Source organism: Mus musculus, chromosome 16 (genome assembly GCF_000001635.26).
Source record: "Mus musculus strain C57BL/6J chromosome 16, GRCm38.p6 C57BL/6J".
NCBI lineage: Eukaryota > Metazoa > Chordata > Mammalia > Rodentia > Muridae > Mus > Mus musculus.
In genome coordinates this window covers 19,217,301-19,245,274 of record NC_000082.6, presented here as the reverse complement: position 1 = coordinate 19,245,274, position 27,974 = coordinate 19,217,301, and the positions used below count along the sequence as shown (strand labels likewise).

Genomic DNA, 27,974 nt, shown 5'->3' with positions numbered 1-27,974 from the left:
ATTTAATGGCAATGCAAATCCATTGTATAGTTTTAAAAGGCTATGAAATAATTTCTTCTTTGATATTAGGTAAGAAATTTCCCCCTAAATAAGATATGCTGAAATGATAAGTCTGAGTACCACAGGATATAATCTCTTTTATGAATTGTAAATACCACTAGAGTTTCCAGGAGTCAGATGAGGTTATGCTGAACCACTGAGTTCCCCATGCCTTTACTAGATGCCTATGAGAACACATGGATGTAACAATAGACTACCATGTGAAGAACAGTCTGGATACTGACTTTGAAACTGCTGACCAACGATCGCCTAAGATTGTCCACAAATAATTGAGTCACAGAAGAGAAGGAAAAGGTGCAGTGTGGCGCTTAATTCAGCATGTACATTTTGCAAATCTGTCCAGCAGAAATCATTGTGAGATAACACAGTTCACTCTTATTGACTCATACAGGTTTTTTTATTGCTTTATTATTTTTATGATGTTGCTGTGATCCCATGAAACAAACAAACCAAGTAATCATTTGTAAAGTATTTCTGAATTGTCACACATTTCTTTCATCTTGACACAATATCTTATCCCCAAGGACATTGAGACATTAAGTCATATTTCTAGTTTTAGGATTGCAATGAATCTCTAAACTTAAACAATTTCTGGTCTTAAATCAAAATTAAAGTATATTTCTCCTCTTCCAGTCTTTTAATACTGTAAGAAATAACACAAAAGTGAGCTTCTAGAAATAACACAAAAGTGAGCTTCTACCCATGAGTTTATGAGCATGCAAGTATTAACCTGTTATTAAAAAATCATTTTGAATATTTTGCAAATTATATGACACCAAGAGGCATGCTTATTATTTTTACTCAAAAAGGTTAAGTAAGTTAGTCTGGGATATAATACACAGAATGGGAGTTCTGGGAAGTTCTTTTGTCACACATGGTGGATAAATAAGAATAATAAGGGGTTCAGAAAATTTTTGTAATCCAAGCTAAAATAGTTTGAATTGTGTAATACATAAACACTTGCTAAAATTCAAGATGCACATAGGTACTGAATCTATGAATCAGAAGAGGGGTCTAATTTCACTCATGTATAAAGAACTCTTTTGAAAGTAATTCCTATCAATATATGAATGTGAATAATAACAAGGGGATTTAAATAAAAAATTAAAATAAAAATGTTTAAATAAATAAATAAACATCCATAGAGGGCAAAACACTCACCAAAATATCACAAAATTTTAAAATATTTATTTATTTACATATTTTAATGACTCTGTGTGTGTGTGTGTGTGTGTGTGTGTGTGTGTGTGTGTGTGTAAATGACACAACATGACTACGACTGTTAAAGGAAACCTTGTTTCAGGTTGGACTTTTCCTTCCATCGTGGTTGTTTGGGAAATGAACTCATATTGTCAGTGTTGACAGCTATATGAATGACCTAAGATGAAATGACATCTTGATGGTTAAAAGGTTCTGATTAGGGTACAATGTATAGTTCTTCACCTCTGTTCAACTAGGGATAACAGAAGCCTAGCTTCCTTCCTTAGTTCCTTTCTTTCTTTTTTTCTTTTTTCTTTCTCTCTCTCTCTCTCTCTTTCTCTCTTTCTTTCTTTCTTTCTTTCTTTCTTTCTTTCTATGTTTGTCTTTCTACTGTTTTTGTCAATAAACTTTTTGTTTTGAGGTTTGTTCCTTTTAATTTTTCCATATAAAATATTTAATAATATTCTTTCATTCCCCAACACTTCTTTGACCCACATTTGACTACCCAACTTCAGCTTCATTTTCTCTCAAAAATAAACAAACAAACAAACAAATAAATAAATAAATAAATAAATAAGAAAAACATTCAAAATAAACAAGGAAAAACATAAAAAGTAAAACCAATAAGGTAAAATATTCCAAAATGAATCAAAAAGTACAGGCATGCATGCATGCATTCACACACTTACACATGCACACACAAAGACAAACACATCATGTAGTATGTTTACGGTTGGCCAGCTACACCTGAGCATGGATTATGACTGTTATTTCTTGTGACATTCCATTGGAGAAGACTGGTTTTTCTTTTTACAGAAAGTATCTATTACAAATAAATTCATGGCTAAGAGTGTATCTATTTGTTCAATTTGCTTCTCAGTACTTGGATTTTGTCTGTTTTGAACATCTTGTGCATTCTCTCATGGTCTCTGAGAATCCACATGTGTATTCAGCTTTGTTGTGGTTAGAAAATGCTATTTTCTTGGCATCATCTAGCACATCTGCCTCCTACAATGATTCTACATGCTCTTGTTCATATTCCCTGATCCTGGGGAAGAGGTGTTTTATTAAGAGAATCTATATAAGGCAGCTTCTTTAAATATTCTCAAGTTATTGCATACCTCAGCAAGCCCCAGTGGTCATGATATTCTTCTCATTCCTGCCCAATATTTCCAATAACTTCTAGCATAATGCATAGCTTCTTATCTCAATTTTAGGAACATTCCTTTCTGAACATCACCTTCCCAAAGAGCTGGAAGTTAAAGATAATATTCTTATATAAAATTTATAGTAAGTATGTTTCCATTAATTACTATTGAAACCATATCATACATTTAATTTTTATCAGTCTTCTTTAATCTTTATTTAAAGACAAGTATGGAAACACTGCTATATTTTTTTCAACCAAAATACTACATTATTTAAAATTTCTGTTTGGATTTGCCATGTAGTTTTCTAAAATCTTTTATTTCTAGCGCATCAAGGGAGTCATGCAGTATAATATGTATCCTTCTAGATACCAATATTCACAGGTGTGTCCCCATATATGAATATGATTAGGAACCATATAGAGAGAGTCTAGGATCCTTGAAAGTTATAAGAAGGGGAAATTCATGAAGGTATATTCTCTGACTTCAGTTTGTGTGAGAAAAATTCATTAATAATTAAGTTTTCATAAATTAAACTCTACATCAGTAGTTCCTAGCCTTTCTAATGATGAGATTCTTTAATACATTCACAAATGTCATATTGATCCACAACATCAATGATTTTCTTGCAATCTTATACCTGTAATTTACTACTATAATGAATCATAATGTATGTCATATGCAGGATTTTGGGTAAGTGCTTTCTATTAGAGTTTGAACACATAGATTAGGAACCATTGGTCTACATAGTGTTCCCACTGAGGACAAGCAATCAAAAAATCAATAATGTAAGTCATCCTCAGATGATGCCAGTCCTGACCTTTATGAGAAAGTGTTTAGTGGCCAATTTCTTGAGGAAAGTCTTGTGAATACAAACACAATACAATTAAGCCTGCCAGAAGGGATCTATTGGTAACACTGAAGAATCTCAGATTAGAACACAAATATCTCTATCTCTTTGTGACTGCTCAGGATTGAGCATGTTCAGCAGCTGGGCACACTCTTGTCCCTTGGGAAACCTCAGGCCATAAATAACACCCAGACATTTGATAGCACACACACCTGAAACAAGATTTGTTTGGCCAATAAAATTTGCATGAAGGGCCCTCTCATTTCTCTGAGAATTTTGAAGGATAAGAGAGAACTACAACCTGTCTGTCTCAGCAGAGATCAGTAGTACCTGCATTATGGCCTGGACTCCTCTCTTCTTCTTCTTTGTTCTTCATTGCTCAGGTCAGGAGAACCATTTGTACCCTGAACCTCAGTTCATCTGAGAGGCAGATACATTCTATATCTGTCTGTAATGTCAGGAAATAAACAGTTTCTCTATTTTCAGGTTCTTTCTCCCAACTTGTGCTCACTCAGTCATCTTCAGCCTCTTTCTCCCTGGGAGCCTCAGCAAAACTCACGTGCACCTTGAGTAGTCAGCACAGTACGTACACCATTGAATGGTATCAGCAACAGCCACTCAAGCCTCCTAAGTATGTGATGGAGCTTAAGAAAGATGGAAGCCACAGCACAGGTGATGGGATTCCTGATCGCTTCTCTGGATCCAGCTCTGGTGCTGATCGCTACCTTAGCATTTCCAACATCCAGCCTGAAGATGAAGCAATATACATCTGTGGTGTGGGTGATACAATTAAGGAACAATTTGTGTAACCACAGTAAGCCAGATAAAGGAGGAAGCAGGACAGAAACTTTTTTTTTTCTCTTCAAAGGTCTTTTCTACCAGAATCATTGGTTTTTTTTTTTCTTTTTTGCTTATTAATAAAGTAGATAGTCTAGCAATCCTCTTGGACTCGTAGGGAAAGGAGCAAAATGACAGGGATTGTATAGTGTGCATTACTGTATAATAATTATGACTATGTAAAAGTCAAACCTGGTATGTATACAACTTAGGGGTGAGACTATTGCCCTATATGATTACAGCACTGTGTCTGAGGCTCTCAGTGTTACCTCAACAAAATTTAGAGTAATGCCGGTTCATTTTAAGATAGCCTTCTTGTTCCATGATCTCAGTGTTTTATAACTCTAGCAGTTTGCCAAGAAGTTCACTATAAGTACATTTAAGGAGACAGTGTGGTTGGAACTTTCTATTGCCAGGAATAGAATAATATAAGATAGCCACAATGTCTGAGCCACTGAGACAGCCACAATGTTCTTGAGTATGTATGATCCTCTCCATGTTGCTCCTGCATTCCCTGTTAGTAAGACTTCCCAGTGACACTCAAGGAAGGAGAAAGGGATTGCCTTGTCTTTTTGTCCATGCCAATATGCTTACATAAAACATTGATATATTCTCCTTGAGATTCTCTCTTCCTCCACATGAATGTCATCTTTAGAATCTCATTTTAGGTTTAAAAATAACCAATGAAATCACTAGAAACCAGGAATCAAAATGAAACCTCCAAAGTGTAGTAGTAGATATTTAAACTTCCCATCCTGTGGCTTATATCACACCTTGATTATTAGGTTCTAAGATGAAATATACACTCACAGCCTTATGTAGCACAATACCTGGGCATATGCCTACCTTCTATGCTGGGCAGATGCCTACCTTCTACTTCCTATTGATAACATTGAGTTATTACTTATAATTAACTATGGTCCATCTGGACTGCTCTTAACTCCAATTTGGCAGTCCTTTGGACCATGCTCTATTGACCCTTATCCCATGGCTACTTCTTGTTCCTTCCTGCATACTCTTCTTCTATCTCATTGCAGTTTCTTCTTCATTCTTATTCTCCTCATGGTCCTCTTTTACAAGCCTGTAAAACCTCAATCTCACCTATATACTTTTTGCCCAGCTATTCATTGTGGGCATCTTTATTCCCCAATCAGAATTAATTTAGTGGCAGGGTCACAGAGGCTATGTGAAGACTCTAGGTCTTGTAGGCCTACACTTAGCCTTGCAATATACAGTAAAAGACAAAGCAATTCAACAATTCCCCCAGTTAGTCCAATAAATGGCTCTTTTCTCTCAGATATAAATTAAACACAATTATAACAATTATGCAAATTATAAGATGTGATATACACTTATAATATCCAGGCAATCATATTTCACACTTTAGAATAAGTATTCTATCATCTATCTATAATTTAATGAGTTATAATTCTGTACCTAAATCATGTTTGATTTCAACATGTATTACCATCTGAAACCATCCTTTCAAATCTAGAGCATCTTCTTTAATGCTGAACAACTAAGGTTTAATTGTGAGACTATGAATATCTAATCTTCACCCCAATCAGAGATTTGAAAAGGAATTAAATATTACCTGAGTATGTAGAAAGCACAAAGGCACAGGTTCCAAAACTTAAACAATTGGAGGAGACAGCTGATTGCCTGGAAACTCCCCAATGGTCCATATAACATTGGAACATCTCATCTATCTTCTGCCTTCTAGCCTAAAACATCAGACAGACCTTAACTGAAATAGCAATTATGAAGGACTAGCTAACTTGCTTTTGGCAGAGCTTAGCAATTGACTGCCCTATGTCCATTTGTCCTTTTTATATAGCATTCTTTCTGCAGATAAAATTAGGACATATCTTCTGCAGTGGATAGTTTGCCCCAATTGAAGCAACTCCATATGGAATTATTTATACTCAATATCTTCTTTGAAGTGGAATGGGCATAGTATTAGAAGCAGACATGTCTTGTAGTCAAAAGATCTTTTAATAATGAATTCGCATTGAATGCCATATTCGGTAGATCTCTGATGCTTTTTATCTATATAGAGCCTAATTGAATCAACAAACATCAATTGATTTTAGCTATTTACTTTATGAATAAGCTTGAAAACATTCGGTTGTAATTAACTGAATAAGAATCTAATATGAACATGAAAATGAATATCTGACCATTAACTGGTAATATTAACTTAATTATTCCAAATACTTTTTAATAACAGCCAATAAAAGAATTGGATCTAATCTTTGTATTCTTATATGAGTTGAATAGGTTCAATGCCTATCTAAGAGTAAAAAAATAATAATTTTAAATTTTATATTAATTTACAAAGATTTATACCAATGATAACCTTAAGTATGTATCACTATAATTCTTGTACTAATGTAAGAAAATATAGCTTCAATTCTGCATGAAAATATAGAGATTTCTATTGATGTAACATTATGGCTATAAATGATTTGTTTATAAATTATAAAAAAGTAAATTTATGAATTAATCCCCATTTATCTAATGTCTTGTAATATTATTATATCCCTTTTTTTTTCTTTTCAACCCCCTTCCCTTTACCTAAGAAATAAAGAGAGAGAAGAGGAAAGGAAATATATAAATCACTGAGTCTAAGCTCTCTGTTTAGTTTACTACCTGTCCAAGACAATAATTATTTTAAATTATCCTTTAAAATGATAGCATATTTATAATTCATAAAATAATCAAAATTATTTACCCCAATTAAAGGACCAGAGCAATGATTTTCCATGATTTCTTCCTGCTGTTTTGAATAAAGAATTCCCTTTTAGGTGATGGCAAGAAAATTAGAAAAAATTTGTTAGTCTTAAGAATGGATGAATCTTCACCAGGTTGCCTTTTGCTGTTTCATTCTGTACTATATGAACCTTATGACTAATATTTAGTTTTATATACATATTTGTATGGATTGTGCAAGGTCACAGGTCAGTTAAGGATGAATTTTTGTTCCTTATTTCAGCAAGTAAAAGACCATGATGTGCTCCCAAGCAAGCCATTGCAGGCCTAACATTTGCTTTCCACTCTATACAGACACCCCACTGCTGTGGTTCTGCTCCTCTATTGTTATTTCTCTACAGGTTTAAATCCATAAAAGAAGAGCAGTGCCTGCTGCCAGAGTTCCAGCAGAGACAACACCATCTGCTGAGACCTGCAGACAACCAAGCTGCCTTCCTGCAGACACCTCATCTGACTGAAGATTCCCAAGACAGATGCTGAGATCCAGAGACAGGTGCTGAACCTCACAGAGGACAGATTTGGTACCTTCCAGCTACAGTTGAACTCCTTTGCCAAAGTCAAATGGCTACTGAACTTGGGGGAAGTTACATGATAGTAAGGAAAACATGATTTATCTAGATTAATCAAGTGCTGTATAAAACTGACATTATTACCCTCAAACTGTATTACCCATGGAGCAATTAATTGATTCAGTGGACCCCTGCCTTCCCAAACCCTATTCTTAACACTCCTTACCACATTGCCTTAGTTGTGTTACCCATTTGGGCTGTACAGTGTTTTCTTTTGATACTGCCTCCCCACCCAGAATTTTTACCACAAATGACAAGGTCACTCCAGTGACCCCTCTCTTTGAAAAAAGTAAAAGGGGGAGTTGTGGGGTGGTGAATTGTGCCCAGACATCCTGGTTACCCAGTTGAGCACAGGCCTGGAACCCCAGAGACCTGGTGGGCTGTGACTTCCCCATTCATGGGATGAGAGGAGTTTGACCAGGCCTCCTATGCCTCTGGCTCTTGTTGCAGCTACAGACTCCCACAGCCCCCTTCACAGAGGTGTGTGGCCATCAGTCACACAGGCAATGCCTTAAGCTCCTGGTATTCTGCCTGGACTCCATACCCACAGTTACCTGGCAACAGCCAGGTATGCTCCTCCACACAGTTACCTAGCAAAAGCCAGGATGGCACAGACAACTAAAAAAGGAGCTGCTTGCCCCCTCCTCTCTTTCTTGCTCTCTTACTCTCTTGCTTCTCTCTTGCCCTCTTGCTCCCCCTTTACCCATTCCCTTTCCTCCTCTCTCCATGTGTCCATGGTCAGTCTCTCCTTCCCCACTCTCTCCCTCTCTCTGCCTTTCTAAAATAAACACCTTAAAACCATGGGCCATCTCTGCTTATCAGGAACTGCCATGCTGGAACAGTGGAGTAGGTTTCCCTCTAAAGAGCTGTGTGTCTAACCTACCGCCAGGAGGCCTCCCTTCTCTCCAACCATGGCTGCCAGCCAACCCAGCCCCAGAACCAGCTGCCTGAGCTAGCCAGACTTCCTCCACCCTGCAGTAACCTGCCACAGCTCTCCTCCTACCTTTTCCCTTCAGTTCCCAGGCCAGAGTCTGCCTGAGGGTCCGGTCTCAGCAATTCTGCAACAAACAGCAGGGTCTGGGATATCGGAGAGCGAGAACCTGTCATCCCTGGCCTCTGTGCAAACCAGGGACCCCAGAACTGGCTCTTCCACAATGCCCAGTGGTCTATGGTGCCCAAGAGTTGGAGCCCGACTCTGGCAGTTCTGAAGGGACTCCAGACTGTGCCCTTTCCTCACCCAAGGAGTGGGATCCCGCAGCTTCCCACAGTTCAATGGCTGCCCAGCAGTTCCGTAGGGTCTGAGCACAGTCAGACTTCCTGAGACAGACTCCCCATGTCCACCTTGCCCAGCGGCCCTAGCCCAGAGCAGACGTTGGACCCCCCCCCCATTTTTTTTTGACCTGCAGGATTCCACTGATGGATTGTTTCCTATGTTGAACCATGCCTGAATCCCTGGATGAAGCTTACTTTATCAGGTGGATGATGATTTTGATGTTATTTGATTTGATTGGTGAGTATTTTGAAGAGAATATTTGCATCAATATTCACAAGGGAAATTAGTCTAAAAATTCTTTCTTTGTTGAGTCTTTTGTGGGGTTTAGGTATCATCTCTGAGATTGTTGTCTCAGAGAATGAGTTTGGCAACATTCTTCCTGTTTCTATTTTGTGGAATAGTTTTGTGGAATAGTTTGAGGAGGATTGATATTATTTCTTCTTTAAAAGTCTGGTTGAATTCAACTTTAATACCTTATGTCCCTGGACTTATTTTTGGTGGTGAGACTTTTACTGTCTGCTCCTGGTTGCTTAGGAGTATAGCTCTATTTAAGTTGTTTTCTTGGAGTTGATTTAACTTCGGTAAGTGTTGTATCCATTTTATTTAGATTTTTCAATTTTATGGAGTACAGGTTTTTAGAGAAAGACTTAATGATTCTTTGGATTTCCTCAGTGTCTGTTGTTATGCTCCTCATTTCAATTCTGATTTTCTAACTTGCATATTCTCTCTCTGGTTAAGAGTTTTTATCTGTGTTGTTGTTTTACCTCATAGATTCAACTCTAGAGTCTGTTGCTTTTCTGTATTATTCTCTTTGTTTTTAATTTATTGATTTCAGCATGAATTTGATTATTTCCTTTTGCCTACTCTTCTTTGGTATATTTGCCTCTTTTTTATTAATTTAATTAATTAAATTTTACACTCCATATTTTATTCCCCCCAGCCACGTCAACCCTCCTACTGCTCAATACCCTACATCTCCTCTCAATCCCCTGTCTCCATGTGGATGTACCCAACCCCCATGCCACCTGACCTCTAAACTGTCTGGGGTCTCCAGTATCTTGAGGTTTAGGTGCATCATCTTTGAATGAACCCAGACCCATCAGTCCTCTGCTGTATGTGTGCTGGTGGCCTCACATCAGCTGGTGTATGCTGCCTGTTTGGTGTTCCAGTGTTTGAGAGATCTCAGGCCTCCAGATTAATTGAGACTGCTGGTCCTCCTGCAGGGTCACCCTCCTCCTCAGCTTCTTTGAGTCTTTCTCTAAATCAACAACAGGGGTTTAGCTGCTTATGTCCATTGGGTGCAAGTATCTGCCTCTGACTCTTTCAGCTGCTTGTTGGGTCTTCCAGAGTGTGATCATGCTAGATCCCTTTTTGTGAGTGCTCCATAGCCTCAGTGATAGTGTCAAGCCTTGGGACATCTATTTGAGCTGGATCAGTCTTTGGGCCAGTCACTGGACCTTCTTTTCCTAAGGCTCTTCTCCATTTCCATCCCTGTGTTAGACATTATGAGATATCATCTATTTCTTTATGAAGGCACTTAGTAATATGAACTTTCCTCAGCAATTCTTTCAGTGTGTCTCATAAGTTTGGCCATATTGTGCCCTTATTTACACTGAGTTCTAGAAAGGCTTTAATTTCTTTATTTCTTCCTTGACTCAGTGGTCTTTGAATACGAAATTATTTAGTTTACATAAGTCTCTAGGCTTTCTGTTGTTTCTGTTGTTGAAGAACAGCTTTAATAGTTCTTGGTCTCGTAAAATACAGGAGGTTATTTTAACTTTCTTTTATCTGTTGAGACTTGCTCTTTAACAAATTATATGGACAAATTTAGAGAAGATTTCCTAAGATGCTGAGAAGAAGGTATACTCTTGTATTTGAGTTAAATTTCTATGGTTATCTCTTAGGTATTTTTGATTCATAACATCCACTACCTTCCTTATTTTTCTGTTAGTTTCTGTCTAGACAACTTGTTCATTGGTGACAGTGGGGTGTTTAAGTTTCCCACTGTTAATGTGTGGGGTTTGATGTGTAATTTGATCTTTAGTAGTATTTCTTTTACTACTAAATGAAGTGTGTATGCCCTTGCATTTGGGGCATATATATTGAGGATTCAGACATCATCTTAGCATATTTTTCCTTTGATGAGTATGAAATGTCATTCTCCATCTTTTTTGATTATTTTTCATTTAAAGTCTATTTTATTAAATATTAGAATAGAATACAAATTTGATTCTTGGCTCTGTTTGCTTGAAAATCTGTTTTAGACCTTAACTCTGAGGTAATGCCTATCTTGGATGCTGAGGTGTGTTTATTGTATGCAGTAGAATGAGTAATGTGATTATGTATCCATTCTGTTAGCCTGTGATATTTCATTAATCAATGTATTTATTCTGATCTTGATAGATGTCCTCTAGTCACCTTTTAACAGACTCTCCCCCATCCTCTTATCCTCTGAGAGTGGGAGACACCCCTGAGAATCACTATACCCTTAAAGCCATTGTCTTTGATTGAGGACTTGAGACCATTGATATTGTGAGATACTAAAGAAAGACCAACAATTGTTATTTCCTAATATTTTGATGTTGATGGTGGTGTGTGTGTGTGTGTGTGTGTGTGTGTGTGTGTGTGTGTGTGTCTAAGGGTGATTATGTGGGTGTGTGCATGTTTCTATTCTTTTGGTTTCACTAGTGTGGAATTATTTATTTTCTGTGTTTTGGAGTGTAGTTAACCTCCTTTTCTTGCAATGTTCCTTTTAGTGTCTTCTGTCTGGTTGGATTGGTGGATAGATATGTTTTAAATTTGGTTTTGTCAAGGTATGTCTTGTTTTCTCCCCCTAGAATGATTGAAACTTTTGCAGGATAAAATAGTCTAATCTGTCATTTGTGGTCCTTTAGAGACTACAAGGTATCTAACCCAAGCCTTTCTTCCTTTTAAAGTTTCTGTTGAGAAGTCAGGTATAATTCTGATAGGTCTGCCTTTATATGTTACTTAGTCTCTTCCCCCGTGGCTTTTAATATTCTTTCTTTGTTCTGTACATTCAGTGTTTTGGTTATTATGTGGTGGAAGGATTTTCTTTTCTGGTTCTACTTATTTGGTGCTCTGTAAATTTTCTGTATTTTTATAGTTATCTCTTTATTTGGATTATGGAAAATTTCTTCTATAATGGTGCTGAAAATATTTTCTGGACTTCTGAGCTCAGAATTCTCTTCCTTTATTACTATTAATCTTTGATTTGGTCTTTTCATTGTGTCCCAGATTTACTTGATGTTTTATGTCAGGAATATTTTAGATTTAACCCTTGCTGTGACAAATGTATTGATATCTTATATTCTATTCCTATGCTTTTCTCTTCCATCTCACTTGAGCCTGTAGTTTCTGTTCTCTTACTTAGGTTTTTATTGCCAGGATTCCCTCAGTTTGTGGGTTTTCATTTGTCTGTTTGTTTGCTATGTTGTGCTTTTGCTTTTTATTGTTGGTTTTTATTGCTTCTATCTTCCTTTTCAGATTCTGAACTCTGTTAGTCATTTCCTTCACATGTTTGATTTATTTTCCTGTGTTTCTACTTGGAATTCATTTATTTCCTCTTTAGAAGTCTCTATTATCTTCATAAGGCTTGATTAAAGGTCATTTTGTTGTATTTCTCCTGTGCTAACATATCCAGGGTGCTGGTGGTGTCAAATTGCTCTGGCTATTGTTATTTGTGCTCACTTTTAACCTATCTGTGCTTTGTTTTTATTATAGGTTTAGATGCTAACTTTAAGTTTATCTTGTTGGATGGGTGGAGTTTTTTATTTGTTTTCATTGCTGTTGCTGTTGCTGTTGTTGTTTGAGGCTTTTTTTTTTATTTTGTTTTTTCTTCCCTTGGTCTCTGTTTTCTCTCTGTCTTCTGGCCTGAGTACCTGAGTTTCTGGTGACTAGCAAGTCTTCAGCTCTAGTAAGTTATCTTCATTGTGGTTTTAAGGCCTTCATGGCCTCTAGGGTTTTGAGTATTAACATTCCTTCTGGGTCCCTAGAACCATCATGGCCTGGGGTCCCTCATGATGGCAGGCATCCAGAAATGTGGGCAGGGTTTTAGATTAATAAATGGTATCCAGGAAGTGAGTAGCACTATTAGGCATATTTTAAGGGAAGATGGCAGGTAAAGGCTTGGGGCAGGGTCTTACCTGGTTGTCCCTGCTACCAGCAGACCTCCAGGAAATCAGGCAGAATTGTGGTACAGGAAACACAGCTCAGGGTATTTCTCACTTGATTTTCATCCTGACTCATCACTTCTTTTTGGAAGAAACCTCTGACCTCCCACCCCCACCCCCAGCACAACTGAATAGAAATATTGGGTCACTTCCTTTTTAATCAAGGTCATAATCATGTGTTCTTCATCAAGGCATGTACTTTCTGGAGCTACTCCAGCACAGAGCTTTGGCATCAACATCTCTAGCTACTTCTTGGCCAAGGCACCTTTGTCTTATACCAAGCCCTGGCATGAAGTGTACCTAGAATGGCCAAGGTGATAGATTCTTTACTGCCTGTGAGCTTTCTCCAACCATACTACAGTGTTAGAATCCAACAACCTGTCACACATCATTTTTTCTTGATGACCCAGGAAAGTCAGATTGCTTTCCAAGGCTGTAAATGAGAGAGATTCTTACAACAATGTCTTTCCTGGATGTTAGGACTGCCAGTTTAGTTCTTTCCTTCCTCTATCTAGGTCCTAGTAACTGCTGCACCCATTTTGTAACTTCACAAGAGCATCTACTTACTATTCCTTTCCAGACATGGTTTCATTAGTAATACCAGTAAATTAAGCTTTCAGCTTCATGTTCTTCTGATGTGATCTAGAAACACTTTGATAAACATCTTCTAATCCCTCTGTCTTACCACAAACATTATTTTGAACAAGCCCAAACTCTCTAGACAACTGGTCAGTTATCAGGATCCTGGCACACAAACTGACAATTTCAGGACAGTGGACCAGCAAAGTATATAATTCGGATTGGAAATACCCCCCTTCAGTACATCGAGATGAGTTCTCCTTCTATTTTATGAGATGACTTGAACTGCTGATGCACTGGGCTTCTCCTTTGCAGTGGCTTAATTAGCTGAGTCAGGGCCAACTCCATGCATTCAAAGATGCTAGAGGCCTCAGTAGCAGAAGTATATCACCAGGCAACTTTTCTGTTCTGCCAATGATGCACAAATCAATAGTCATCTGGTCCTAAAATTAAATCAAAATTTTAAAGAGACACTCATGTTGTCATATGACATTGGAACTTGGGGATTGGCTTCTAGATTGTGCTAACATGAGTAGATTAAGAAGGAGATAAAGAAAAGCTGATAACTTTGGGTCACATGGACACACGGGTTTTGATTGTTGGGAACAAAACAGAGATTTTCTAGGAGTGGCAAATGAAAAGGAGACCCCCCCCCCCAAGGGATATCATGCTACTAAAACCAGCAGAAAATATTTCCAGGTTAATAAAACAGCAGAGGCCAGTGATTGTATCTCAGTTCAGATGCACAAGCTTCAGGTGTCCAGCAGTCTGAAAATATCATCCTCAGGAAACCATGAGACACAGAAAGACTCAGAAAATCTGAGGAATATGTGAACACACACACACACAAAGAAAGTTTTAGAGGGCCTTGTCCCTAAAGAACTTAGTAGGCACCTCTGTCCCAAGTGCCACCTAAGGTTGAGAAGACTGAGGAGAAGGATTGGGGATGGACTACAGAATGAATTGAGAAATAACTGGTGAGGCCAGATGTGACCCCCCCCCCACACACACACACACACAAATTCTACAAGAGAACTCCCTGATAAACACCTTCAGGAAAGTGAAAAGATACAAAATTAACTAAAAATAATTCCTATACACATACAATATTTGGGCTAAGAAATAAATTAGGGAAACCTTTCATAACAGCCAGAAATAGTATAAAATATCCTGGTGTAACAGAGTGAAAGATCTGAATGACAAATGCTTCAAGACTTTGAAAAAAGAAATTGAAGGTATCAAATATTGGAAAGATTGCCCAGGCTCATGGATAGGTAGGATTAACATAGTAAAAATGCACATTTAACCTAAAGCAATCTATAGAGTTAATGTAGTTCTCATCAAAATTCCAGCATAATTCTTTACAGACTTGAAATAATGATTCTCAACTTTATGTGGAAAAACAAAAAATCCAGTATAGCTAAAACAATCCTGTAGAATAAAAGAACTTCAGGATTAATCACCATCCCTGACCTCAAGCTTTACTACAGAGCAATGGTAATAAGAACTCCATGGTATTGGGGGAAAAAAAACCAGACAAGTTCATCAATAGAATCAATTCAAAGACCAAGAAATAAATCTATAAGTTTACAGACACTTGATTTTTACAAGAAAGACAAGACTATACAATGGGAAGAAAAAGCATCTTTAAAAATTAGTGCTGGTCTAACTGAATGTCTGCACATAGAAGATTGTGAATAGACCCATATCTATCACCCTACACAAAATTCAAGTTCAAGTGGATTAAAGACCTCAACATAAAAGTATATACACTAAATCTAGTAGACAAGAAAGTGAGGAGTTATGTTGAACTCATTACCACAGGGGGAAACTTCCCAAACAACTCAGGCACTAAGATCAACAACTAATATATTAGGCTTCATGAAATTGAAAAGCTTTTGTAAAACAAAGGACAATGTCATTAGGACAAAACAGCATCCTACAGAATGTGAAAAGATTTTCACCAACACTACATTTGACAGGGGGTGATATACACAATATATAAAGAACTCAAGAAACTCACATCAACAAACCTAGTAACCCAATTTAAAATGGAATACAGAGGACTCTATAATGATCAGAAAACACTTAATGAAATGTTCAGCATCCTTAGTGATCAGGAAATTGCAAATCAAAACGACTCTGACTGAGATTACATCTTACATCTGTAGTGAAATTTTGATTTCTTAAAAAACACAGAAATATTATAAGAATATGTTTTCATTTTAGTCCCAGGTATGGGATATGAGGCTGCTCCAGCTTGCCCTCAACAGCTGACTATAATTTAGCACATGCTCTAGCAGGCATATGATTTTGCCAGCTGCCGATAGTTTTTATCATTGTGTTAGGTTTAGAATTCTGTGGACTCTTCAGAAGGTATATAAATGGTAAAGCCCGAATTGGTGGGTTGTTGGTTGGTTGCTGTTGGTCATTGTTAAGTAGTTGTGAACAAATAATAAATGATAACAAGAAGATTTTAGATATTCTGATGGTGAAGATGAAACTTGTCCCAAGGAACTGGACACCCTTAATTAGCAGGAAGTTCAATCAGTGTTCTAATGATAACATTGCCCCCTTTCCCTTCTATTCTTTTTCCTTCCCTATCTAATGGATTGAAAGGGAAGAAAAATTATAGAGAAAGGTGGAATAAAAAGGAGCCCCCAAAGCAATCAAAGTCCTGCTATCTTTGTCAGAGTAGTTAAGATTAAAAAAAAAAAAACAACAACAACCAAACAAACAAAATACTCAAGCAGCTGCTCATGCTGGTGGAAATGTGGAGCAAAGGGAACACTCCTGCATTGCTAGTAGGAGTATAAACTTGTAAATCCTTTGTATGTACACTTTGGAAATCAATTTTGCATTTTCTCAGAAAACTGGGAATATTTTTACCTCTCCCGGTCATATACCCAAAAGATAGTCCAACATCTCAGAAAGACACTTGCTCAACTATGTTCATAGCAGCTTTACTATTAATTGATACTGGAAACAACCTAGATATCCCTCAATTTAAAAATGGATTAAAAAAAAAACCTCTGATACATATGTACAATGGAATACTATTCAGCTATTAAAAACCAAGACACCATGAATTTTACAGGCAAATGCATGGAACTTAAAAATATCATCCTGAGTGAAGTAACCAGTCCCACAAGAATATGCATTGTATTTACTCACAAGTAGATATCACCATAAAATACAGGTACCATTTTATACTAAACAGACCCAAAGAAGCAAAACAAGAAGAAAGATCCATACAGGGAGCTTGACTCTCCCTTGGTAGGGAGTATAAAGTAGTCATAAGAGACAAATGAAGAGAGAGAACTGAGAAGGAGGGGCAATGATGAGGTGAATGGGAGATTTATGATCAGGTGTGGGGAAAGCCAAGAGAGATGGCTAGATGACCATGAAACTTAATGAAAATCTGCAACTCACTAGAGTAAGGAGGTAGGGGACATATCCAGGATGAGACATGGCCTTGGACAAGGGAGGTGCCCAAGAATCAATGATGGTGATCTTAGCTGTGACTCACTACATTGGGAATATGGAACCTGAAGAGGCTACCTCCTGAAGCCAGACAATAACCCCAGAGAAACAATAGAAACACCAACTAAAACACAACTTATAAAACATTTGACCCAGGCTGGAGCAACTGGGGGAGCCAACTTGGTATCCGGGTCCCTCAGAGACTAGTCTGGACAGGTGAGAGTGTGGACTACAGAAGCTAACAGCTTCTGTGACAGGTGGAAGTCACACAGCTTCTGGGTCATATCCTGTTTCAGTCTCCAGACATCCAGGCTCCTTCCCTGCCAGAGGAGAGGTGTTCGTCCCACCTGGGAGGACTTTGCCAGAGCACCTGGGGGAGCCATCTCTGGTCCGGAATTTCTCAGAGACTAGACTGTGTAGGTGAGAGGGCTGACTACAGAAGCTACACATCTTCTGGGACAGGCCCTGTTTGGGGCTTCCATCTTCTGCCAGGAGGCAGGTCCGAAAACCAGATATCTGTGCAACTTTCCTGCAAGAGGAAAGCTTGCCTGCAGAGAGTACTCTGAAATTCAGGAGAGAGCTAGTCTCCCAGGTCTGCTGATAGAGGCTAACAGAATCACGGGAGGAACAAGCTCTAACCAGGCACAACTAAACAAATAACTCCAGAGATTACCAGATGGCTAAAGGCAAACATAAGAACCTTAATAACAGAAATCAAGACTACTCACAATCATCAGAACCCAGCACTCCCACCTCAGCCAGTCCTGGATACACCAACACACTCGGAAAGCTAGACCCGGAATAAGAGCATATCTCATGATGATGGTAGAGGACATCAAGAAGGAATTTAATAACTCATTTAAAGAAATACAGGAGAACACTGCTAAAGAGGAAAAAGTCCTTAAAGGAAAACACAACAAAACAGGTGATAGAATTGACAAAATCATACAAGACCTAAAAAGGGAAATAGACACAATAAAGAAAACCCAAATTGAGGCAATGCTGGAGAAAGAAACCCTAGTAAAGAAATCTGGAATGATAGATGTGAGCATCAGCAATAGAATGAAAGAGATGGAACAGAGAATCTCAGGTGCATAAGATTCCATAGAGAACATGGGAACAACAATCAAAGAAAATGCAAAATGTTAAAAGATCCTAACTCAAAACATCCAGGGAATCCAGGACACAATGAGAAGACCAAACCTATGGATAATAGGAGTAGATAAGAATGAAGATTTTCAACTTAAAGGGCCAGCAAATATCTTCAACAAAATTATAGAAGAAATCGCACAAACCTAAAAAAAAAAAAAAGAGATGCCCATGAATATACAAGAAGCCTACAGAACTCCTAATAGACTGGACCAGAAAAGAAATTTCTCCTGACACATAATAATCGGAACAACAAATGCACTAAATAAACATAGAATATTAAAAGCAGTAAAGGAAAGAGGTCAAGTAACATAAAGGCAGGACTATTAGAATTACATCAGACTTTTCACAGAGACTATGAAAGCCAGAAGATCCTGGACAGATGTAACACAGACACTAAGAGAACACAAATTCCAGCCCAGGCTACTATACCCAGCCAAACTTTCAATTACCATAGATGGAGAAACCAAAGTATTCCATGACAAAACAAAATTCACACATTATCTTTCCATGAATCCAGCCCTTCAAAGGATAACAACAGAAAAGAAAAAACACATTACAAGGATGGAAACTACACCCTTGAAAAAGCAAGAAGGTAATCCTACAACAAACCTAAAAGAAGACAGCCACAAGAACAGAATGCCAACTCTAACAAAAAAAATAATAATAATAGGAAGCAACAATTACTTTTCCTTAATATCTCTTAATATCAGTGGAGTTGATTCCCCAATAAAAAGACATAGAATATCAGACTGGATACACAAACAGAACCCAACATTTTGCTGCTTACAGGAAACCCACCTCAGGGAAAAAGACAGACACTACCTCAGAGTGAAAGGCTGGAAAACAATTTTCCAAGAAAATGGTCTGAAGAAACAAGCTGAAGTAGCCATTCTAATATCGAATACAATCTACTTCCAACACAAAGTTATCAAAAAAGAAAAGGAGGTGCACTTCATACAAATCAAAGGTAAATTCTTTCAAGAAAAACTCTCAATTCTGAATATCTTGCTCCATATGCAAGGGCAGCCACATTAATTAAAGAAACTTTAGTAAAGCTCAAAGCACACATTGCAACTCACACAATAATAGTGGGAGACTTCAACACACCACTTTCATCAATGGACAGATCCTGGAAACAGAAACTAAACAGGGACACAGTAAAACTAACAGAAATTATGAAACAAATGGATTTAACAGATATCTAAAGAACATTTTATCTTAAAACAAAAGGATATACCTTCTACTCAGCACCTCATGGTACATTCTCCAAAATTGAACGTATAATTGGTCAAAGAAGAGGTCTCAAAAGATACAAAAATATGGAAAAAGTCCCATGTATCCTATCAGATTACCATGGACTAAGGCTAATCTTCAATAACAACATAAATAATAGAAACATGGTGATCACAGAAAGAATAAAGAAAGAAATAAAAGACTTTTTAGAGTTTAATGAAAATGAAGCTACAACATACCCAAACTTATGGGACACAATGAAAGCATTTCTAAGAGGAAAACTCATAGTTCTGAGTGTCTCCAAAAAGAAATAAGAGAGAGCACACACTAACAGCTTGACAACACACCTAAAAGCTCTAGAACAAAAGGAAGCAAATTAACCCAAGAGGAGTAGATGGCAGGAAATAAACTTAGGGGCGAAATCAACCAAGTGGAAACAAGAAATACTCAAAGAATCAACCAAAGTAGGAGTAGCTGGTTCTTAGACAAAATTAACAAGGTAGATAAACCCTTAACCAGACACACAGGAGGGCACAGAGACAGCATCCTAATTAACAAAAATCAGAAATGAAAAGGGAGACATAACAACAGATCCTGAAGAAATCTAAAACAGCATCAGATCCTTCTAAAAAAGGATATGCTCAACAAAACTGGAGAACCTGGATGAAAGGGACAAAGTTCTAGACAGATACCAGGAATCAAAGTTAAATCAGGATCAGATTAATGATCTAAACAGTCCTATATCCCCTAAAGAAATAGAAGCAGTCATTAATAGTCTCCCAACCAAAAATAAATAAATAAATAAAGCCGAAGTACATGGGTTTACTGCAGAGTCCTATCAGACTTTCAAAGAAGATATAATTCCAGTTCTTCACAAACTATTCCACAAAATAGAAGCAGAAGGTACTCTACCCAATTCATTCTATGAAGCCAAAATTACTCTGATACCTAAACCAAAAAAAAAAAAAAAAGGCCCAACAAAGATAGATTACTTCAGACCAATTTCCATTATGAATAACGATGCAAAAATAATCAATAAAATTCTCGCTAACCAAATCCAAGAACACATCAAAACAACCATCCATCCAGACCAAGTAGGTTTCATACCAAGGATGCAGGGATTGTTCAATATATGGAAATACATCAACATAATCCACTATATAAACAAACTCAAAGACAAAAGCCACATGATCTTTTTGTTAGATACAGAGAAAGCATTTGACACTATCCAACATCCATTCATGATAAAAGTCTTGGAAAGATCAGGAATTCAAGGCCCATACCTAAACGTAATAAAAGCAATCTACAACAAACCAGTAGCCAACATCAAAGTAAATGGTGAGAAGCTTGAAGCAATCCCACTAAAATCAGGGACTAGACAAGGCTGCCCACTTTCTCCCTACCTATTCAACATAGTACTTGAAGTCCTAGCCAGATCATTTCGGCAACAAAAGGAGATCAAGGGGAAACAAATTGGAAAAGATGAAGTCAAAATATCACTTTTTGCAGATGATATGATAGTATATATAAGTGACCCTAAAAATTCCACCAGAGAACTCCTAAACCTGATAAACAGCTTCGGTGAAGGAGCTGGATATAAAATTAACTCAAACAAGTCAATGGCCTTTCTCTACACAAAGAATAAACAGGCTGAGAAAGAAATTAGGGAAACAACACCCTTCTCAATAGTCACAAATAACATAAAATATCTTGGTGTAACTCTAACTAAGGAAGTGAAAGATCTGTATGATAAAAACTTCAAGTCTCTGAAGAAAGAAATTAAAGAAGATCTCAGAAGATGGAAAGATCTCCCATGCTCATGGATTGGCAGGATCAACATTGTAAAAATGGCTATCTTGCCAAAAGCAATCTACAGATTCAATGCAATCCCCATCAAAATTCCAACTCAATTCTTCAACCAATTAGAAAGAGCAATCTGCAAATTCATCTGGAATAACAAAAAACCTAGGATAGCAAAAACTGTTCTCAAGGATAAAAGTACCTCTGGTGGAATCACCATGCCTAACCTAAAGCTTTACTGCAGAGCAATTGTGATAAAAACTGCATGGTACTGGTATAGTGACAGACAAGTAGACCAATGGAATAGAATTGAAGACCCAGAAATGAACCCACACACCTAAGGTCACTTGATCTTTGACAAGGGAGCTAAAACCATCCAGTGGAAGAAAGACAGCATTTTCAACAAATGGTGCTGGCACAACTGGTTGTTATCATGTAGAAGAATGTGAATCGATCCATTTCTATCTCCTTGTACTAAGGTCAAATCTAAGTGGATCAAGGAACTTCACATAAAACCAGAGACACTGAAACTTATAGAGGAGAAAGTGGGGAAAAGCCTTGAAGATATGGGCACAGGGGAAAAAATCCTGAATAGAACAGCAATGGCTAGTGCTGTAAGATCGAGGATTGACAAATGGGACCTCATGAAACTACAAAGCTTCTGCAGGCAAAAGAGACTGTCAATAAGACAAAAAGGCCACCAACAGATTGGGAAAGGATCTTTACCTATCTTAAATCAGATAGGGGACTAATATCTAATATATATAACGAACTCAAGAGGGTGGACCCCAGAAAATCAAATAACCCCCTTAAAAGATGGGGCTCAGAGCTAAACAAAGAATTCTCACCCAAAGAATACCGAATGGCTGAGAAGCACCTGAAAAAAATGTTCAACATCCTTAATCATCAGAGAAATGCAAATCAAAACAACCCTGAGATTCCATCTCACACCAGTCAGAATGGCTAAGATCAAAAATTTAGGTGACAGCAGATGCTGGCGAGGATGTGGAGAAAGAGGAACACTCCTCCATTGTTGGTGGGATTGCAAGCTTGTACAACCACTCTGGAAATCAGTCTGGCGTTCCTCAGAAAATTGGACATAGTACTACCGGAGGATCCCGCAATACCTCTCCTGGGCATATATCCAGAAGATGTCCCAACCAGTAAGAAGGACAGATGCTCCACTATGTTCATAGCAGCCTTATTTATAATAGCCAGAAGCTGGAAAGAACCCAGATGCCCCTCAACAGAGGAATTGATACAGAAAATGTGGTACATTTACACAATGGAGTACTACTCAGCTATTAAAAAGAATGAATTTATGAAATTCCTAGGCAAATGGATGGACCTGGGGGGCATCATCCTGAGTGAGATAACACAATCACAAAATAAACCTCAAATGATATGTACTCACTGATAAGTGGATATTAGCCCAGAAACTTAGTATAGCGAGATATAAGGTACAATTTGCAAAACACATGAAACTGAAGAAGAACGAAAACCAAAGTGTGGACCCTTTGCTCCTTCTTAGAATTGGAAACAATCACCCATGGAAGGAGTTACAGAGACAAAGTTTGGAGCTGAGACAAAAGGATGGACCATCTAGAGACTACCATATCCAGGGATCCATCCCATAATTAGCCTCCAAACGATGACACCGTTGCATTAACTAGCAAGCGTTTGTTGCAAGGACCTTAATATAGCTGTCTCTTGTGAGACTAGGCCAGGGCCTAGCAAACACAGAAGTGGATGCTCACAGTCAACTATTGGATGGATCACAGGGCTCCCAATGGAGGAGCGAGAGAAAGTACCCAAGGAGCTAAAGAGAACTGCAACCCTATAGGTGGAACAACAATATGAACTAACCAGTACCCCGGAGCTCTCGTCTCTAGCTGCATATGTATCAAAAGATGGCCTAGTTGGACATCACTGGAAAGAGATGCCCATTGGACAGGCAAACTTTATATGCCCCAGTACAGGGGAACGCCAGGGCCAAAAAATGGGAATGGGTGGGTAGGGGAGTGGGGGGGAGGGGGGACTTTTGGGATAGCATTGGAAATGTAATTGAGGAAAATACATAATAAAAAAAGCAATCTACAGCAAATCAGTAACCACCATCAAACTAACTGGTGAGAAGCTGGAAGCAATCCCACTAAAATCAGGGACTAGACAAGACTTCCCTCTCTCTCACTACCTATTCAACATAGTACTTGAAGTCCTAGCCAGAGCAATTCTACAACAAAAGGAGATCAAGGGAATTCAAATTGGAAAGGAAGAAGTCAAAATATCACTTTTTGCAGATGATATGATAGTATATACACGTGACCATAAAATTCTATCAGAGAACTCCTAAACCTGATAAACAGCTTCAGTAAAGTAGCTGGATATAAAAGTAACTCAAACAAGTCAATGGCCTTTCTCTACACAAAGGATAAACACGCTGAGAAAGAAATTAGAGAAACAATACCCTTCTGAATAGTCACAAATAATATAAAATACCTTGACGTGACTCTAAGAAAGTGAAAGATCTGTATGATAAGAACTTCAAGTCTCTGAAAAAAGAAATTGAAGAAGATCTCAGAAGATGAAAAGATCTCTCATGCTCATGGATTGGCAGGATTAATATAGTAAAAATGGCTATCCTGCTGAAAGCAATCTACAGATTCAATGCAATCCCCATCAAAATTCCAACTCAATTATTCAACAAATTGGAAAGGGCAATTTGCAAATTCATCTGGAATAACAAAAAACCTAGGATAGCAAAAACTCTTCTCAATGATAAAGAACCTGTGATGGAATCACTGTGCTTGACCTAAAGCTTTACTACAGAGCATTTGTGATAAAAACTGCATGGTACTGGTATAGAGACAGACAAGTAGACCAATGGAACAGAATTGAAGACCCAGAGATGAACCCACACACCTATTATCACTTGATCTTTGACAAGGGAGCTAAAACCATCCAGTGGAAAAAAGACAGCATTTTCAACAAATGGTCCTGCCACAACTGGTGGTTAACATGTAGAAGAATGAGAATTGATCCATTCTTATCTCCTTGTACTAAGATCAAATCTAAGTGGATTAAGGAATTCCACATAAAACCAGAGAGAGTGAAACTTATAGAGGAGGAAGTGGTCAAAAGCCTGAAAGATATGGGCATAGGGAAAAAATTTCTGAATAGAACAGCAATGGCTAGTGCTCTAAGATCAAGAAACGACAAATGGGACCTCATGAAACTGCAAAGCTTCTGTAAGGCAAAAGACACTGTCAATAAGACAAAAAGGCCACCAACAGATTGGGATGGGTCTTTCCTAATCCTAAATCAGACAGGGGACTAATATCCAATATATATATAAAGAACTCAAGAAAGTGGACTCAGAAAATCAAATAATCCCAGTAAAAATGGGGCTCAGAGTTAAACAAAGAATTCTCACCTGAGGAATACCGAATAGCTGCGAAGCACCTGAAAAAATCTTTAGCATCCTTAATCATCAGGGAAATGCAAATCAAAACAATCCTGAGATTCCACCTCACACCAGTCAGAAAGGCTAAGATCAAAAATTCAGGTGACAGTAGATGCTGGCAAGGATGTTGAGAAAGAGGAACACTCCTCCATTGTTGGTGGGATTGCAAGCTTGTACAACCACTCTGGAAATCAATCTGATGGTACCTCAGAAAATTGGACATACTATCAGAGGATCCCGCATTACCTCTCCTGGGCATATATCCAGAAGATGTTTCAACTGGTAAGAAGGACACATGCTCCACTATGTTCATAGAAGCCTTATTTATTATAGCCATAATCTGGAAAGAGCCCAGATGTCCCTCAACAGAGGAATTGATACAAAAAATGCGGTACATTTACACAATGGAGTACTACTCAGCTATTAAAAAGAATGAATTTATGAAATTCCTAGGCAAGTGGATGGACCTGGAGGGCATTATCCTGAGTGAGGTAACCCAATCTCAAAAGAACTCACATTATATGTACTCACTGATAAGTGGATATTAGCCCAGAAACTTAGAATATCCAAGATATAAGATACAATTTGCAAAACACATGAAACTCAAGAAGAACGAAGACCATAGTGTGGACACTTTGCCCTTCTTAGAATTGGGAACAAAACATCCATGGAAGAGTTACACAGACAAGAGTTTGGAGCTGAGAGGAAAGGATGGACCATCTAGTGATTGCCATACCAGGGGATCTATCCCATAATCAGCCTCCAAATGCTGACACCTTTGCATACACTAGCAAGATTTTGCTGAAAGGACCCTGATACAGCTGTCTCTTGTGAGGCTATGCCGGTGCCTGGCAAACACAGAAGTGGATGCTCACAGTCAGCTATTGGATAGAACACAGGGCCCCCAATGGAGTTAGAGAAAGTATCCAAGAAGCTAAAGGAGTCTGCAACCCTATAGGTGGAACAACAAGATAAACTAACCAATACCCCTGGAGCTAGTGTCTCTAGCTACATATGTATCAGAAAATGGCCTAGTCGGCCATCACTGGGAGGAGAAGCCCCTTGGTCTTGCAAACTTTATATGCCTCAATACGGGGCAACACCAGGGCCCAAAAGTGGGAGTGGGTGTGTAAGGTAGTGAGGTGGGAGGGTCTGGGGGACTTTTGGGATAGCTTTTGAAATATAAATGTTCAAAATATCTAATTTATAAAAAATTAAAAAATCAATAAAAATGAATTTTTTTAAATAAAAAAAAATCAGAAAGAAAAACCTAAATCTTTATGTTAAATGAAGCAATTCCCTTGTTGCTGAGTGGGGCTACTTCAATACCCAGAATGTGGAGTTTTGTTAATTGAGTAAAATCATAAGGATAGAAATGCCTGGCATAATTCATAATCTGGCTCCCTCTCACCAAGTGTAATCCTTTTTGCTTTAATGCAAGTCTGCTTTCACAGTGTTTTGTATGGTTAAATCACTGCATTAGTGATGAGGTGCATTTTTGATATGTATATGTTTTTGACAATGTCAAGTGACACATATAATTCCTTTGTAAGTGTTGTATAATGGCAGAACTGTCTCCTGCCTGTATGCTATTTTAAATCAACTGTAAAAGCAAAGGTGTCACAACTTCTCCTACTTTAGTTGCTTCAGTCAGCTAAATAATCAGAGCAGAATTGGGAGGGGAAAAGACTAACAGCCCAATAAAGAAATGGTCAAGTCAGAAAAAAGAAAGAAAGAAAGAAAGAAAGAAAGAAAGAAAGAAAGAAAGAAAGAAAGAAAGAAAGAAAGAAAGAAAGAAAGAAAGAAGCAACTTGGTGAAGAAGAAGCCCACAAAATTGGAGGGAATTCTTACCAACTACATATTTCACAGGAGATAAAGACATGAAGTGCATGAATAATTCAGTGAAACAATCAAAAATCAAATGACCTGTATGAAAAAAATGGGTAGAAATATCTCAAAAAAAATGTATGCTAACAGTTAGAGAAAAGCAAAGCAAAAAACGATTACATCTTACCCCAGTCACAACAGCAATGATCAACAAATCAACTGATAACAATGCTGTCAGAGTGCAGAGAAAGGGAACACTCATTTGATGTTGGTAGGCTTACACACTTGTAAAGCCACTATGCAAATCAGTGTGGAGGTTTATCAAATAGCTAAAACTAAGTCAACCATATGACTCACTTATACCACTCTTTTGATTATGCCCACATAAATGAACATCGTACTTCACATATACTTACTCTGCCATGTTCATTGCTTTTGTGGTGGTGACCTGAAGGAGAGTTGGACAGAAGAAGGTATGGTTATGGTCAACATATATTGTATACATGTCAGAATCTCTCAAAACAAAAAGAACCCAGGCAAGCTGCCAGGTATCTTCCAGGGCTGCAGCTGTTCCAGGCTCAGTGTGGCATGGTGGAACACTATTTAGTGGGCTGGCTGGCCAATGCAGTGTAGCGGGCAGCTGGGAGCCAAGATGGGTGCCACTGAGTGGAAAGTGACTGTGGTAGGCTGTAGCAGCTTCCAGCAATGAGGGAAAGAACTTTCTTCTCCAATGTATTACAGTTCTATACAATAGACACTATCAGAATGTCTTTGAAGAAATAACTTGTGTGTGTGTTTTTTTTTCAATTGTGGACAAGGTCTTGTATGCATTTTGGGATGGGGTGGAATCTAAAGGCAGATGCTTTCTATTGCTTGTTCTGAGATGTTAGGGATGCCTCATCTGCATGAAAGGGGGCTTCACGCACTGCCCCTATGTGACTAATTGCAACAGTCATCTTCATGGGGTGTCATGGTCACATGTTTCAGGATAGGAACATGGTCAGGAGTAAATAAAACTCCTACCATCCTCAGGCATGAGAGTACTGGAGTTTCTGAATCCACTTATGTGAATTTAAAAAAAAAAAAACTCGTTTTTGTCTGGTGACAAGGTTCCACTTGCCCCACAGGGGAAATAGTTTGTTAAGATGAGTCCACTTGTTTTGATTGAATATGTTATTTAGGGTAGCCAAAAGGGGATTTTTTTTTGACTGCTGGACTTCAATATTTTGGTAGCTGGACCTTGGTAGTCAGATTCAAAAGGAGAAAGTGACAAAATAAAGAAATAGATCTTGGCAGCTAGCTTTAGGAATGTAATCTAACAATTTAGAAAGCAAAATGGAGTGGAGGAAGGGTAAGGCCTCCTACAACCATGTTTGCCATGCTTAGGACTGCTAGAGCCCTTCAGTGTATGTTATCACTTTTTGAAAAGAGAAAACACATTGAAAATAATTCTAAAAATAAATGAATATCCCATGAATGTTGGAAGCAATGTGCATTCAGGATAAAACCAGATAGTGGGTTCTGATGTGATTTTTGA

General features: G+C 38.0%; 1 long non-coding RNA gene, 1 gene segment (V, D, J or C) and 1 further gene; 2 read left to right on the top strand and 1 right to left on the bottom strand.

Moving 5' to 3' along the window:
- The window catches only part of Igl (immunoglobulin lambda chain complex), a 233,987-nt gene that overhangs the window by 15,570 nt on the left and 190,443 nt on the right, over window positions 1-27,974 (top strand).
- Window positions 97-26,773, bottom strand: Gm35545. 3 transcript variants are annotated; one of them, XR_384721.4, is made up of 6 exons: window positions 26,625-26,773; window positions 26,462-26,536; window positions 12,873-13,921; window positions 6,830-6,874; window positions 5,690-5,819; window positions 97-4,027 (listed from the first exon to the last, which is right to left on the bottom strand). It is a non-coding gene; the product is annotated as a predicted gene, 35545 (long non-coding RNA). The 3 variants fall into 3 exon arrangements; XR_875946.3 differs by having other exon boundaries at window positions 97-4,005; XR_875945.3 differs by lacking the exon at window positions 26,462-26,536.
- Window positions 3,596-4,067, top strand: Iglv3 (immunoglobulin lambda variable 3). The segment is given in 2 exon segments: window positions 3,596-3,641; window positions 3,745-4,067. Coding segments are annotated over 2 exon segments (369 nt in total).